This window comes from Acanthopagrus latus, chromosome 12, assembly GCF_904848185.1.
Source record: "Acanthopagrus latus isolate v.2019 chromosome 12, fAcaLat1.1, whole genome shotgun sequence".
Classification (NCBI taxonomy): Eukaryota; Metazoa; Chordata; class Actinopteri; order Spariformes; family Sparidae; genus Acanthopagrus; species Acanthopagrus latus.
Genome location: NC_051050.1, coordinates 4,709,749 through 4,724,195, shown reverse-complemented (window position 1 = coordinate 4,724,195; position 14,447 = coordinate 4,709,749). Strand labels below are relative to the sequence as shown.

Here is a 14,447-nt window from a genome sequence, read left to right as displayed (position 1 = left end):
CAAACAACTAAGCAGAACCGTCTTTTATACCATCTTTTATAAACATGTTCTGTAGGACTAACAAAGTTTCATGATGCCTTTTGTGGTTGGGTTTTTTCCCACTCAGCAGCACACACAGGCCCACGAGCCCACACCCTCTCATTTCTAAATAGATGCCATCTCACTATAATAAACTGCAGAGTATGATCTCCCCAGGGCACACACACACAGGCACACACTGGTTCTGCAAGTTCAATTTTCGCAACAGCCTGTGGTTATTGACCTGCCTCGTACATGTACACACAATCTCACGTACACACACTGACTTTGACACTCCAAACACGTTTTTCACACACGACAGCACAAGTTCCACTGAGTCGGCGATTTGCTGTGTACCTGTTAATTGGCTGTGTGGTTATCACTGTGACGGCCTCACAGGAAAATGAAAAAACTGATGCAAACACTCACACCCACAAATATTTAAAGTGCACTCTTTAATGGGAAGGTCATTGTTGTTCCCTCTCTCACACTCAGCCAGTCCTGCGTCAGTGTTAACAGTTATGGAGCTTCCTTCACACATTCTCACACTCCATTAATCTGCTCCCACATGAGTCAGTGACTTTCTAAGATGATGAAAGTGTGAGAAACACTTCCTGCTCCTCCTCTTGATCCCATTCTGTCTGATTGCCCAGTTTAAATTCTAATTAAAGTGTTAATCATCTGTGAGATCTGAGTCCTAAAAGCTCTCTGCCATGTAATTTCTGCCCACTTGTCCCCCAGATCACCTGTCAATTAAACAACAAGGCTAGGTGAATGTACGTCTTTGTTTGGATCCTCTGTTGATGGTTGAAATCTGTGAAAGGCCTTTTGTAACAAAATATAAGGAATTTCAATAGTTTTAAAGTCCTTTGTCTTGAAAGAAATGTAGATATGTGTCATGTTGGATGATCTCGTACTTGAGTCTATAGTGTCTGTTCATCAAGATTGAACTCAACACCTTTTTTTTTTTTTAAATTAATCTCCAGCTCTTGCAAACAGAAAGCAGAAAATTGTTGGCGCTTTACCGAATTACACACTGTAACACAACACTGTCGATCCACTTCCTTACCTATTGTTATCCTTGCACACATGCCAGTTTGTTAGCTTGTCTGTATGCTAAAGAAGTGATAGCAAATGTTAGGAGGTGGTATGCATCTGCAACTTAACAGGGTTTCTACCAGTTAAAAGGTCTGGCAGCCTGCCAGTGTTAAATTGACCACATGCAGGGCTTTAGTATCAGACATTTCAGGAAAATTTGCACTTGCGCAAATGTGCTGCAATAATCTATTGCACTTGTAATTTATCCTCAAAAAGGCAGTTGCAAGCTTGTTGTTTAATGACTCAATAATTAGTGTCTACCATTGCAAGATAAACAAGAGGTGTGTTGTGTTTATCACACATAGTGGAGCAGTGGCAGATGGCAGATGAGAATGGCTGACCAACACATACTGCCAAGCTTAAACAATTTAAATTAATATATTGAAGTGGCAAACATAAATCAGTGCTTAGTCTTTCATGTCAAAAACACTGCTCCTGTTCTTGAAGCTGAGGATGCAGCAGAGAGGCTGGTCTTCACTGTTGGAGACATGAGTTTAAAACCCAACAGAGCACTCTGAGAGTATAAAAAGAAGAGGCGGCAAACAGGCAAGAGTATCATCTTTGCTCTCAAATGAATTAACATTTTATGGAAAAAAGTCTGCAGACAATTTATCTCATCTATCAGTGATGTTTGGTATTGTTTTTTTTTTTGGTCGACTATGGGCCCAGTTTGGCACAGTGTATTGGAGCATAAAGACTGAAAATAGTGATCCCTTATTATTCATTCAATCCAGGATCAGTTTTGAGTTGAGACTCAATTGTCGGGATAGTTTCAAATCGTGAGATAAATAAAATTACAGAGAAAACTACAGCTACAGTCGGCACACTCATCTGGAATTCATACAGCTCATGGATAAGGAGCCCCCATGAAAAAGAGACTCTGCTGCAATCCTGCAATATGCCACCAGGCCTAACTTTTCTTGAGGAAAAATTCACGCCAAAATAAATTGCCAAAATACAAGATGCATACTGCAGTTAACTTTTGCCACTTAACATAATGGATTTTCTTGAAATTCATGTTAAAATTTCTATTAAATTCATAACACCATGTAAAATCCTACGGCTGTACTCCAAACTGAGTTTAGAAAATGCATACGAAGAATCACAAAAATGCTGAAATTCAGCCCTGAGGACCAAACTTAAAAAATCATAACTTAAAAAAATATTTGGAGTACAGCTGTAGGAATTTACAAGGTCCCATGAATTTGACAGAAGTTTCAACCTGAATTTTATTTAGAGAAAGTCCATGATATGAACTGGAAAAAGGATTTTGGGTTAGTTTGCGTGGAATGACCCAAGAGTAAAAATGAGAAGTTTGGTTTTACAGGGGATATGTTATTCAGACTTGTATGGAAAAATGTAAAAAACTCAATGAGCCCTACCATTACTCTGGATTAGTTTTTATAAATGTGTCTTTAAACTAGATCAAAACATGTCTCGCTTTCTGAGTTTCAAAGTGTTATTTTTCATTCTAACTGGTCTTTTTAGGTCTTGAGTTAAATTGCAGTCTCTCTGGCAGGAGAAGGTTGCAAGAGAGTGAGTGTTTATGCCAGCAAATGGAAAAGCTTTCACAAACTGAATGTTTGCTCAAACACAGTGGACCAAAACTGCATTTTTATTTTCATGATCTTTTCAAGCAGCATAATTTCTCCATTTAAAAACAGAAAATCTTATTGTACTTTTTCTGGCGATCTCTCTGAAACATCGGATTTGTCCCCTGCAGGACCAATCAGATGAGTCGCCGACTCGTTGTGGCCGTCACCCAACGCCACCAGCCAAGTGTTCATCCAGTGAGATGCAGTGCCGCTCAGGAGAGTGTATTCACAAAAAGTGGAGGTGTGATGGAGACCCCGACTGCAAGGATGGCAGCGATGAAGCCAACTGTCGTATGTACAACCAGCTGTCAGAATCATTAAAAAATCAAGTATTTTAAGATCAATACCAAATCCATTGTATCTGTTACCACAGCAGACCGTTTCAAGTTTAAACCATTTTCTACGGGATAGTGTTGGCATGTGTATTATCCTACTTTGGGGTAATAAATGAGATTGCCAAGATAGCTTAATGAAATGAGTGAGTAAGGGATACGAGTTCAGGAGTATTGGATGTGATGTGTGCCTGAAATCAAAGATATGTAGAATTAATACACAGAGTTTACCTACAGCATCATCCACATGAGTTTCCAGTGTCATAATGTGAAGATAATTTGTCATAAATCAGATGAAACATGGAAAAATCCAGATTTGTCCATAAGGAAAAAAGTTAGTGGTTTGGGTTTGCATCCAAGTGTTTCAGGCAGACACTGTTTGTTAACTTTGGAATAATTTCAGCTGAAGATTTGCAGGTCATATAAAAAAACAAGAAAAAAATATCGCACACCATGAGCAGTGTCCATTATGTGTTGTACTCATTCAGTAATTTGACATTAGTTACTTGACAAACAATCTCGGTTTATCCACTTGTCTAGTTATTTCTCAACTAATCCATGTGCTGAGTAGTATTAGGGTTATGACTTCAATTTGTATTTTGGACCGTTGGTCAGATGTAAACCAATGGATTACATTTACACTACCAGAACACTTGGTTTTTTAATTGATAAATGACTTAAGTTATCCAGTTGTTGAACAGCCTTTCAGCACAACTTACATGTGTGCCTTTGTTTGTGGCAGCTGTACGCACCTGTGGACCAGATCAGTTCAAGTGTGATGATGGAAACTGTATCCTGGGCAGCAGACAGTGTAACGGCCTCAGAGACTGCACGGACGGATCAGACGAAGTCAACTGTAAAAACAGTAAGTGCTCTGTGTGTGCGTGTGTGTCTGTACAGCTTTACAAATTACTTACTTAATTTTCCTGAGGGCATCATCAGATGAAGAAGCATTATTTTTCATATTTTTTGTCTTTTGTGTATCTTCTATTTTTACATTTTACCTCAGGCTGTCCTGAGGTTTAGAAGCTGCACGAATGTGTGTGTGTTGTCATTGTAGATGCTGTGGGCATGTAAATGTTCTAAATGCATTTTTACAAACAATCTAATGCTGTCACAATCTACTTCAGGACTGTGCACATCTAAAAGATAAATGTGCCAAATAGAACAAAAAAAATCCCCAGTTATCTTGTTTCCATGTGCTTCTGCTTCAGTAGCATAAAGCATGGCTTAGAAAACAGACTTTAAAGAGTGGTATATTTGACAGATTATCATTCAGATGTTGAAGATTCAGCTACTCTTTTGAGCAACTTCAGTTTTTAAACCAAACTGAGGGATAAGATAAACCTTTAACTGTTGTATTAAACCTTTCTGAAAAGCTTTGGAAGTAACAACTGTTTTTCTTAGTTACAATAACTTTTTCTCACAGAATCTAGACAATAGGACATTTTGAAGAATTCATTATTTGCAAGAAGTCTTTGAATTGGATGAGAAGATGGATATAACTTTCACATCTGGGAGGTGACTAGCTTAGTTTAGTGTGAAGACTGGATGCAGGGGAAAACAGCTAGCCTGGCTCTGTAAAAGAAAAGTCCCATTCTGATATGAAACAATGCATCGGTGGCTTATCATTTAATTAGATTTTCAAAAAAAGCTTAGTAAATGTTAAAGAATGTTGTATGTAAGCATTGACTGCTCTTGACACGTCGTATCCTTTAATCTTTCCACAGTGACTCAGTGTAATGGGCCAGAGAAGTTCAAGTGTCGCAGCGGAGAGTGTATTGAGATGAGCAAAGTGTGCAACAAGGCCCGAGACTGTCCCGACTGGAGCGACGAACCCATCAAGGAATGCAGTGAGTCAAAGAAAAACATTAAATTCTTAAGTCTTGTAGTCACAGTGAGGTTGCCAGGTTTATTCTGATTGTGCCTGACAGGCCTATTGATATTGATTTTCTGACTACAGTTAATTAGGATATTTCACTGGTGCTTACATGGATAATGATGTAAATGAGGCAATAACTGAAGAGATGGAGAGCTGTGTGCCTTCATAGGAAAACTTTGAAATGTCATCTGCATCTGTTCTTTAAACAGAGGATTACTAGAATATTGACACACCTTCTGAGTGGCAGATCATATGAAGATTTATCATGTGTATTTTTTGTATATTCATTTTGTGTGAATATGTGCACTATAATCTGTGTAAATATGAGTAATCTTGTAGCTAAGCTGTGATCGACACACATTTTGTCTACAGTAATCTGCAAATTAATAAGAGCTATTTGAACTTGAGTCACTCAGTCACTGTTCATGAGACGAAATGCTTTTCAGTAGTTCAGATGTCTTATCCTCTGAGCAGGAAAATGACTCCCCTCTCTGTTGCACAATGATTTAGGCTGGTAATATGTGGATTTTTACATAAGTCACACCACATGCAACTTTAATGTGTATGCAGTTCAGTGTGAGAGAATGACTTGTGCTTCTTAATAATTCTCTTTCATGGACCAAAGAACTCTGCCAAAAGTTATTATGCTTTTCACAATCTTAATACTAAACTTCTGAGCCTGAATTTTTCTACAGCTGAAATGAAATGTATATGATCAATTTAAGGGATTGTAGAACTCCAAAATTCTGATCATCATCCTATTTATTGTCAAGTGTGCACAGTGGGCGATGAGCTAAATAATCCTATTTCATTTAGTGCAATGTCTGCTGTTGAATTAAGAGAGCAGAAATTCCTTTTTTTCTGTTTTATCAAATTTCATGGCGAGTTGAAGTTTTAAGTGTCCAGTACAAAGAAGAGCGGTGTCTTTTGCAACTTTTTCAAATACTTGGAAGCCCTCCTGTGACCTTGTGAAAGTTAATCAAGTGAAATGTCAATCTAAATAATCAGGTTGCATCCATTTTGGTTACTTTTGCCACCTTAACTCGCAAATGCAACAGTAAATGTGCATCAGTCTTTGCTGGGTGGCTTTGAAATCCTGTGACCAAGATTGGTTTCACCTGCCAACAGCCTTTTAACTGATTGACCAGATGCTGCATTTTTACTGATCATGAGTGTAACAGAATTATTTACAAGTGGTACCCACAGTTTTTGTGTCCTGCTTGCATTATAAGTGTCATCTTAGATATTACATCTACATCACAGCCCTGTTATCTTTATGTGCTTCAGATCTAAACGAGTGTCTCCTGAACAACGGCGGATGCTCTCACATCTGCAAAGACATGGTGATTGGCTTTGAGTGTGACTGCACACCTGGACTTCAGCTCATAGACCACAAGACCTGTGGAGGTAGGGGACCTTTACATTGGAGCCACACTAGATGACGGTTGACAGCTGTAAATGTTTGTGCTGGCATTGGTTTTGGATTTTGTTTTTTCAGGACACCGCATCATTTTTCTAGTTTTTGTTGTTAAAGGTAGTGATCTGGAATACATTTCAACATTACTTTATACCTTGCATCAATGGATGGAGCCATTTCCCAGACATCATATTGGGAGCTCAAAATTTTGACCTGAAAAGGATATCTGAAAATAATATACCCTATGATGATGCTCTATCATGTCATTTTTCCTTTCCATTTGCTAACATTCTTCTCCTCTGATCAAGATGCCTGATGTGTTCTAATTGAGATGTAGTTGGAAATTTGGTTGTGTCTCAGTAAGTAGGAACTAAGTGGACCCATGACCCTCATGACCCATCAAGTTTTGAACTCCCTTTCTCATAATCCTTGTCGATAAAACTTAGTTTGGCAACAGACAGTGAAAAATGTCTTTTACGTCAGTTGTACTTGCCAGTTTACTCAGATACATATAACATATCTCTGACTCTGGTAACTGGTAATTGATTGAAAGACTGCATTGTTGGAACAATGTTCAGCTCGGTTGTGTCTTTGCTTTGATTATTTTTTTTTCTTGCAATGTTTCCTGCTGGTTGTCAGCTTGACTGTAACTATGTGATTTTTTTTGTGAACCCAGGTTAACATAAGTGAATTTGAGTCCAGAAAAAAAAACAACCATTGCTTATTTTTGTTCACTTGGCAGCAGCAAACCTCAATTTTAGAAGTTGTCAATGGATGAGACAGAACTGTTACACATCACATCAGTCAAATGACTCCAAAATAAAGAACATCCTTGGGATGTGTTTCTTTATGGTTTGAAAAGAAAGCTTCCAGACTGGAGAGACTGTCATGCTAAAAATGTTTTACTGTAACTATAACTGGAAATCTCTAATGCAATAGACTGGGTCAGATGTGTGTGCTGGCGTGACTTGGAGCCATTTCACTTATGGCTTGCACATGTTCTCATTGTATACTTATGGCCTCTGATGGGCTCACTGTGTAATGTGATTGGATGTGTTGTAATTTTTTGTCTGCATTCAGGAGGCACTGATTCGACACAGTCTTGTTATTGAGCCAATCTTGGCCTCAAACAGTGCTTCGGATATTGGGAAATGTGTATAATCCAATCTGGAATGAACCCCACTGGTTGCACAGAGGCGCTTAATCTGCCCCCTAGTGTAAAATAACCACTAAACTCCTGAAAACATTTGTATATTTACATTTAATTCTGATGAGCAGCTGTTGCTAAAGAGCATTCTGGCAAAACATCAACGGCAATTATAGTTAGGTTTAATTTTTATTTTGTGCTCACATCATTGTACAATCAGAATCAAGGGAATGTTGCAGAAAAGTAATTGTATTCAAAAGAGCTAAGTATAATTTAATTCAAAAGACCTTTGGTCTAGCCTAGATATCAGTAGTTTTTGTAGCCAAGTCGTGTACATCATCTGATTACCCCGATTGAAGGATTCAGCTGACTTGATTAATTAAACATGTCAGATACCAGCTGTATCCCCTCTGTTTTCTCTTCCTCACCCCCCTCCTCTCCCTTCCTCTCGCTGTCTGTGTGCAGACATCAATGAGTGTCTGAACCCAGGCATCTGCAGTCAGATCTGCATCAACCTGAAGGGAGGGTACAAGTGCGAATGCCACAACGGTTACCAGATGGATCCAACCACCGGAGTGTGCAAGGCTGTTGGTGAGTTAACATCTGGGTGAGAATACGTTTGATCCCCCTGGAAAAAGTGCAGCAGCTCTCAACCTTCAGTTGTACAATGGGTGAAGTATGACACCCTTTTTTTCCCTGTTATTTACGGTCTGTTTGTCTCTGGGTTTTTCACTTGGTTTCAGCTCAAAACTCGAAATAGAAAATAATTCTAGCACAAAAATACATTTTTCCATTGAACCTCAACACAGCAGACCAAATGATTTAAAGATGTGGTGATTTTTTTATTTTTTTATTTTGTGGTCATTTTAGAGGCCGTTGTATAACACAGTACAACACAGCAGCCCCAGTGAGATTTTTTGATAATCCATTTATTAATACAGGGAGATCAGACAAAACATTTTCCAACAAAAAAAAATCAATCAAGTGTTTTTTTGGCCTTTTTGGCTTTATTGATTAGCTGAAGAGGTGACAGGAAAGAGGATAAGAGAGAGAGTGAGAGTTTGAGTGACACGCAGCAAAGGGCCCCAGTCCGGGAGTCAAACCCAGTTCGGCTGCAGTGAGGAAAAAGCCTCTGTATATGGGACACCTAAATGGCACCCACACTGCTCAGCTTTTAAAAAAATGCTGCTCTTCTGCCAAAATTCTGGATTCGATGGAGGATTTCTTGAGCCACTTTTTCTTGGATATCCCACTAGTCTCAATGTGAGCAGAGTGACCCAGTTTATGACTCTTTAAATGTGAATAACTATTCTTAACGGACGCATAGGCAAAATTGTGTTATCCTTTATTTTGTTAAACAAATGAGGTAAATATTGAGCAATGCAGAAAGGTACAAATTCTTTGTGTGGTCGATGCATCCTTTTTTCTTCAGTCTGGAGAAACACTGCACTCATGCACACTGAAGTGTTTAACTTGAAGAGTTTAAGCTTAAAAGCTTTGAAAGTACATTTCATTAAATCTCATCAGAAAGGCTCTGGAGTTGTCTTTCAGCTGGAGATGCAAATGTCATCCTCATCTGATGATCACATGCTTTGAGTGTTTCTGCAGCATAAAGCCCTTATTGTGTTACTTTTTGACAAAGACCATCACTGTGTCCTACAGGCTGGTGGTGTTTTTTTTTTTTTTCCCCTCAATGATTTATCATCAGATCCTATAAACCTGTATATCAAGATAGTCTTCACAGTCCTAATTGTCATCTAATTTGAATCTTTTCCTTTTAGAAATACAAATTTGGGATTATTACCAGCAAAATGGTCATTAGGTTCCTCTGTTCAGACATTCTGGCCAAAATGACCATATAGAATAGAAAAAGCTCACACAATTTGAGTATATCAAAAACATTGTCAATCAGAGGTTTATCAGGTCTTCTAAAAATGATCTGGATCAGCAAGAGCAACCTGAAGTACTCTTTGATAAGATGAGTGGTCAGGTTGACCTTGTGTTCCTGTCTCTTATTTAACCAGCTCTTTTCTGTCCTTAGGTAAGGAGCCCTGCCTGATCTTCACCAACCGACGTGACATCCGTCGTCTGGGTCTGGAGAGGAAAGAGTACACTCAGATTGTGGAGCAACAGAGGAACACAGTGGCTCTGGATGCAGACTTCAACCAGCAGATGATTTTCTGGGCTGACCTGGGCCAAAAAGCCATTTATAGGTAGTTTACAAACACCGGACACATTTAGGCATGAAAGGAGATGTAACAAAACAGATTTTCAAAGATATGTCTGATTTTACAGTTGAGGAGAGTTGATTTTGTGACATCACAGAAACATGGTGCTACATGAAAGTATTGAAGCGTGCATAATTGTCAATGTAGACACTTGTTGTTTACATTGAATAAATGATTAGTGTTGTTTTTAAAATGGTCTGTGGTCAGTGGCCAGTGAAATATCAACAGCTGTTGGATGGTAAAGGCATTCATTGTCCCCGCAGCATGAATCCTAATTTCATTTTGGTCAGTTAGTGGCTCTAGGAATGTCAGTGTTAGGGTTAGGGTTAGGGTGGGTTAGGAGAAATTTGAACTACCATGGCCATATGAGAATTAAATGAATTGATGTTGTGCTTAAGTTTACTTTTATTAGGTCATTAAATCTTCAAATACTGGTGACATTGTCTATGTTTTGTTCCTCACAGCACTGTGCTGGACAAACGGGGAGAAGTCGGCACACACAACAAAGTGATAGACAATGTCCAGACTCCTGTGGGAATCGCTGTGGACTGGATCTATAAGAACTTGTACTGGTCTGATCTTGGCACCAAAACAATTTCTGTTGCCAACTTCAATGGAACCAAGCAGAAGGTTCTGTTTAACAGAGGGCTCAAAGAACCAGCCTCCATCGCCGTGGATCCACTTTCTGGGTGGGTGGACAGCTTGTCTTTTCATGCCAGGTGAAGGCATTTTATCTCCAGCTGAAATGTACATTGAGGGGTCTGTTTTATAGAAACGTGTGCATGTGTGTGTGTGTGGTTGTAGGTTTCTGTACTGGTCTGACTGGGGCGAGCCAGCCAAGATTGAGAAATCTGGTATGAATGGAGTTGACAGACAGGTTTTGGTGGCGTCGGACATCCAGTGGCCCAATGGAATCACCCTAGGTAGGAACATTTTACGTTCACATTTTCTTCACAGATGATCCATCAAATTTTAAAAGGGGAAATCCACCCAAACATGAACACTACTGACAAGCTGCTAGTGAGGTCCTCTGCTTCTATGTTGGCATATTCTCATTCTTCTCAAATAAGAGTGAACATCAGCCATATGAAATATTACAGCCATCAACATAAAATGTCAGGTTTTGGTGTCTGTCTCTCTGAATCTCCCTTGCTCTGAAGAGGGAGAACCGATATCTAACTAGGCATACACACATTTAAGTTCCCACAGACGAGGAAACGTGGGTAGAATGTAATGAAGCTACAATGATTTGTGGCCAGACTCATCCAATAACTGTAAATTAATTAGCCACATTTATTCTGCACGTCTGTTGATTCTCAGTGGAATGATTCAAAAGGCACTGTGTAATATGGAGGTAATCAATGAAGCAGATTTTTTTTAACTAAGAAATGTAATTTTATGGTGAGTGGGAGCAGTCCTTTTTTAATCTGCTAACTTTTAAATTACTAATGTCGGAACATTCAGACAAGCGTTTCTGGAAAATTATGTACCCAGAAATGGGAAAATGAATAATTCTCTAACATGTTTATTACCACATGTATGTGATTTCCTGCAGTGGAGTTCAGTCCCATTATTAACCCCTTCCAGCATTGTCGTGCAGTTCACACACAGACTGGTACTGACATTTCAACTCCACACAGTGTTTGATTTTCATCTGAGACTACAGCGACAGTTGAAATACAAGTGCTTATACTCGCAGTGCTATAAGTTCAACTCCATCTTTAACTCCCTGGTGCTTATTTTTAATATTCCACACATATTTTGTTCACTGGTGTGGTTTTTAATTGCCTGCTCAACTTCTTTCAGTTCTCAGCTTCATTACTCCTGTTCAGTGCAATTTCTGTAGAGGCACTTAAAACAATAAGGAAATGTAACCATTTCTAGTTTTGGTTTACATCTTGCAGCATTTTTATCTGTCAGTGTCATGAGATACATTTGACGATGTTGGAATAAACAATGCAGCCTCAGCTTCATCCTTAAATGTTGTGAGTTTCCCCTGGGGTGATCAATAAAACCTTATGTTATTAAAATAACTCCGCTCTCTGAATACATTAAATGTCTAATAGACCACATCACATCGTGTTCTCCTCTGTTCTCTTTGTTCGGTCTCTTTCTCTTCCTGTGTCTACCCTCAACTCTATGAAAGAGCCATCGATTTGTTCTGGTTAATGAAATGTTGTATTGATTTTATTTTCTTTCTCCCTCTTCTTTTCTCTGTATCTTTGCCTGCTATGCCTCATCTCCTTTCTGCACTCTTTTTTTTATTCTTTCATCCCTCTTTTCAAACTCACTCGGTTCATTTCCTCTTTCAACACATTTTTTATCCAATGCTTAACAATCGTTTTATATCTCTCCTTTGTGTCCCTGCTCACTTTGTGTAATTATTCTTTTCTGCTCTGTCATTTTTCTTCCCTCCTGTTCCCCATTTACTACCCTTTGTTGTGATACTTCTGCTGTTTCTCCCTCCCTGTCATTTTCTCCACGTCTCCGCTAATTTTTCTTCATATGCTTTGTCCTCCCCCAGATCTGATCAAAGGCAGGTTGTACTGGGTCGACTCCAAGCTGCACATGCTTTGTAGTGTCGACCTGAATGGAGACAACAGGAAGAAAGTCCTCCAGTCTTCTGACTACCTGGCTCATCCCTTCGCTCTTACTGTTTTTGAGGTACTGTTGTAATAGAGATGCATATCCCTGCCACCCTGTGCTCATGGTCAAATTCAAACTGAGGACATGTGGCTCTCTGGCTGTCGCTCTCACCTACACCCACTCATACAACTGCTAACTCGCTCACACCCAGACTGATGACACATTTATTATGTAGGCACTGTGCTGAAGGTACAACACATGTCTGAACACTGGTGCACAATATTAACTAAACTGCATGCTTAAACACATATACTCACACTTGTTATAGTAACAGGACGAGTTTACAACCATTTTACTTTTTGCTTCTTCCTTTTTCAGGCTGTCAGATGTGCAATTCACCTTATAGCCAGCCCACTGCACAAAATAGTTGGAAAATCCTTTGCTGTACAGGAAGTTCTGTTCTTTGGGGGAGTGAACATGTTAACATGAGCAGTTAAATCATCAGTGCTGGAGGGACCAAAACAAAGCGCTACGCAGAAAAATCACAGATTCAAGGACGACATGAATTCGATTGATAGGCACTCGCTGCAAAGTGCAGCGCAAGACCACTACACAGATGGTCTTGGAACACAGATGGATGAATTTGTGATGTAAAATCTCTCCATCCTCATGTTGCACAGCATTTATATTCAAAAAGCTGTGAGGGGAAAATCATCTGAACATCTGAGTCTGGAGGAAAGAATTAAATATGTCTTATGTTTTTGAAACCGTTACGTATTTAAAGAGCATAGTGCTGAACATCTGCTCAATCTCCTTAAGATAATGTTTGTAGAAATCACTTTTTTCGTAAGGAAAAACAAACTGCAATGACCAGGCTCTCAGTGAGTGAAGAGGATGAATTTCCATTCATGTTTTCTTGATGAAAAACAATTGATTATAGTTATGCAGAAAATGTTTATTACTTTATATGAATATTAATGCCATGGCCACTGAAAGCTGGCAGGTGTTTCACAAAACTGTATCAGGATTTAAAAATGCAGCTCATTAAAGCCAAAAGTGTCAACAGCCGTTGACAGTTTTTACTGTTTTCCTTTTTTTTATGAAGTGGCCTTGGTTAAAGCATGATGAAGTATTTGAGTATCTGGATACAGTAGTGTCATTATTTTCCCATCTTGTGACACCATTCTAGTTATTAAAGCTTTTAGTTTTAAAAGAAAAATGAGCTGTATGTTTCTGTGCTCTCTCCAGGATCGAGTCTTCTGGACAGATGGTGAAAATGAAGCGATCTACGGTGCAAACAAGTTCACTGGCTCTGATGTGGTGACGCTGGCCAGCAACCTAAATGACCCCCAAGACATCATAGTGTACCATGAGCTGATCCAGCTGTCGGGTAAGGACTAGCTGGGAGGGGATGGAAGGAGGGGGAATGGGCACAGAGAAGCAGGAGGAACTGGACATTTAATGGTTGTTGAGCTGGAAAATCATATTCATCAGAGTCCTGCAGGCTCGGTGACATCACAGGAGCCAAAAGTTCTGGGGTGATGTTGAAGCCTTTTTAAAAAAGTTGTTGCTTTGTTGAGTTTTACAAAGGTTAATGAAGAGAGTTAATCAGAAAATGCTGTAATTACACATGATTCAGGTACAGGGATTACTAATGATATGTAGCATTTTAGCTGTAATCATGCAGTCATAATTTACACAGGTCTACCAGCCTCTTATGTAAATAAGTTGAGGTTTATGGAAGAAAGTTACTCTCCGAGTAACCATTTTTTTCTGCATTCCAGCTATAACTAAATCATCCATGTTTGGAGTTTCTCAGTTTTAGCATTGCTCAGTTTTTGACTTGCCAGTACGGAAGACGCAAACACATTTGGTCCAACCCTTACAGGCCTCCGTGAACGGAGAGTTAGCATTGATGGCTAACAGCATGGGGTCAGAACTTTACACTGTTTTAAGCCAAACTAGTCAATCCGTTGAGCGTGCACTTACTCCCTCACTGGCAGAGACGGAAACTTGAATTTTGCAGACAGAAACGTATTTCAGCATTTTCGTTTTTCTGTTCATAATGTACATGTCCATGTTACAGCCTGTCATGAGCCATAAGCCTTACGATAACAAACCGGGGATGTAGGCACTTGCACAAA

At 39.2% G+C, this 14,447-nt stretch overlaps 1 protein-coding gene across 2 annotated transcripts in view; it reads left to right on the top strand.

The window, feature by feature from the left end:
- vldlr (very low density lipoprotein receptor) overlaps positions 1–14,447 on the top strand; it is a 55,895-nt gene that overhangs the window by 26,449 nt on the left and 14,999 nt on the right. For both annotated transcript variants that reach the window (XM_037117307.1, XM_037117308.1), the window contains exons 6-15: positions 2,840–3,002; positions 3,786–3,908; positions 4,774–4,896; positions 6,213–6,332; positions 7,955–8,080; positions 9,531–9,702; positions 10,182–10,406; positions 10,522–10,640; positions 12,242–12,381; positions 13,552–13,693. In XM_037117307.1, coding sequence (XP_036973202.1) covers positions 2,840–3,002; positions 3,786–3,908; positions 4,774–4,896; positions 6,213–6,332; positions 7,955–8,080; positions 9,531–9,702; positions 10,182–10,406; positions 10,522–10,640; positions 12,242–12,381; positions 13,552–13,693 — 1,453 coding nt within the window. The remainder of the gene's footprint in view (positions 1–2,839; positions 3,003–3,785; positions 3,909–4,773; positions 4,897–6,212; positions 6,333–7,954; positions 8,081–9,530; positions 9,703–10,181; positions 10,407–10,521; positions 10,641–12,241; positions 12,382–13,551; positions 13,694–14,447) is intronic.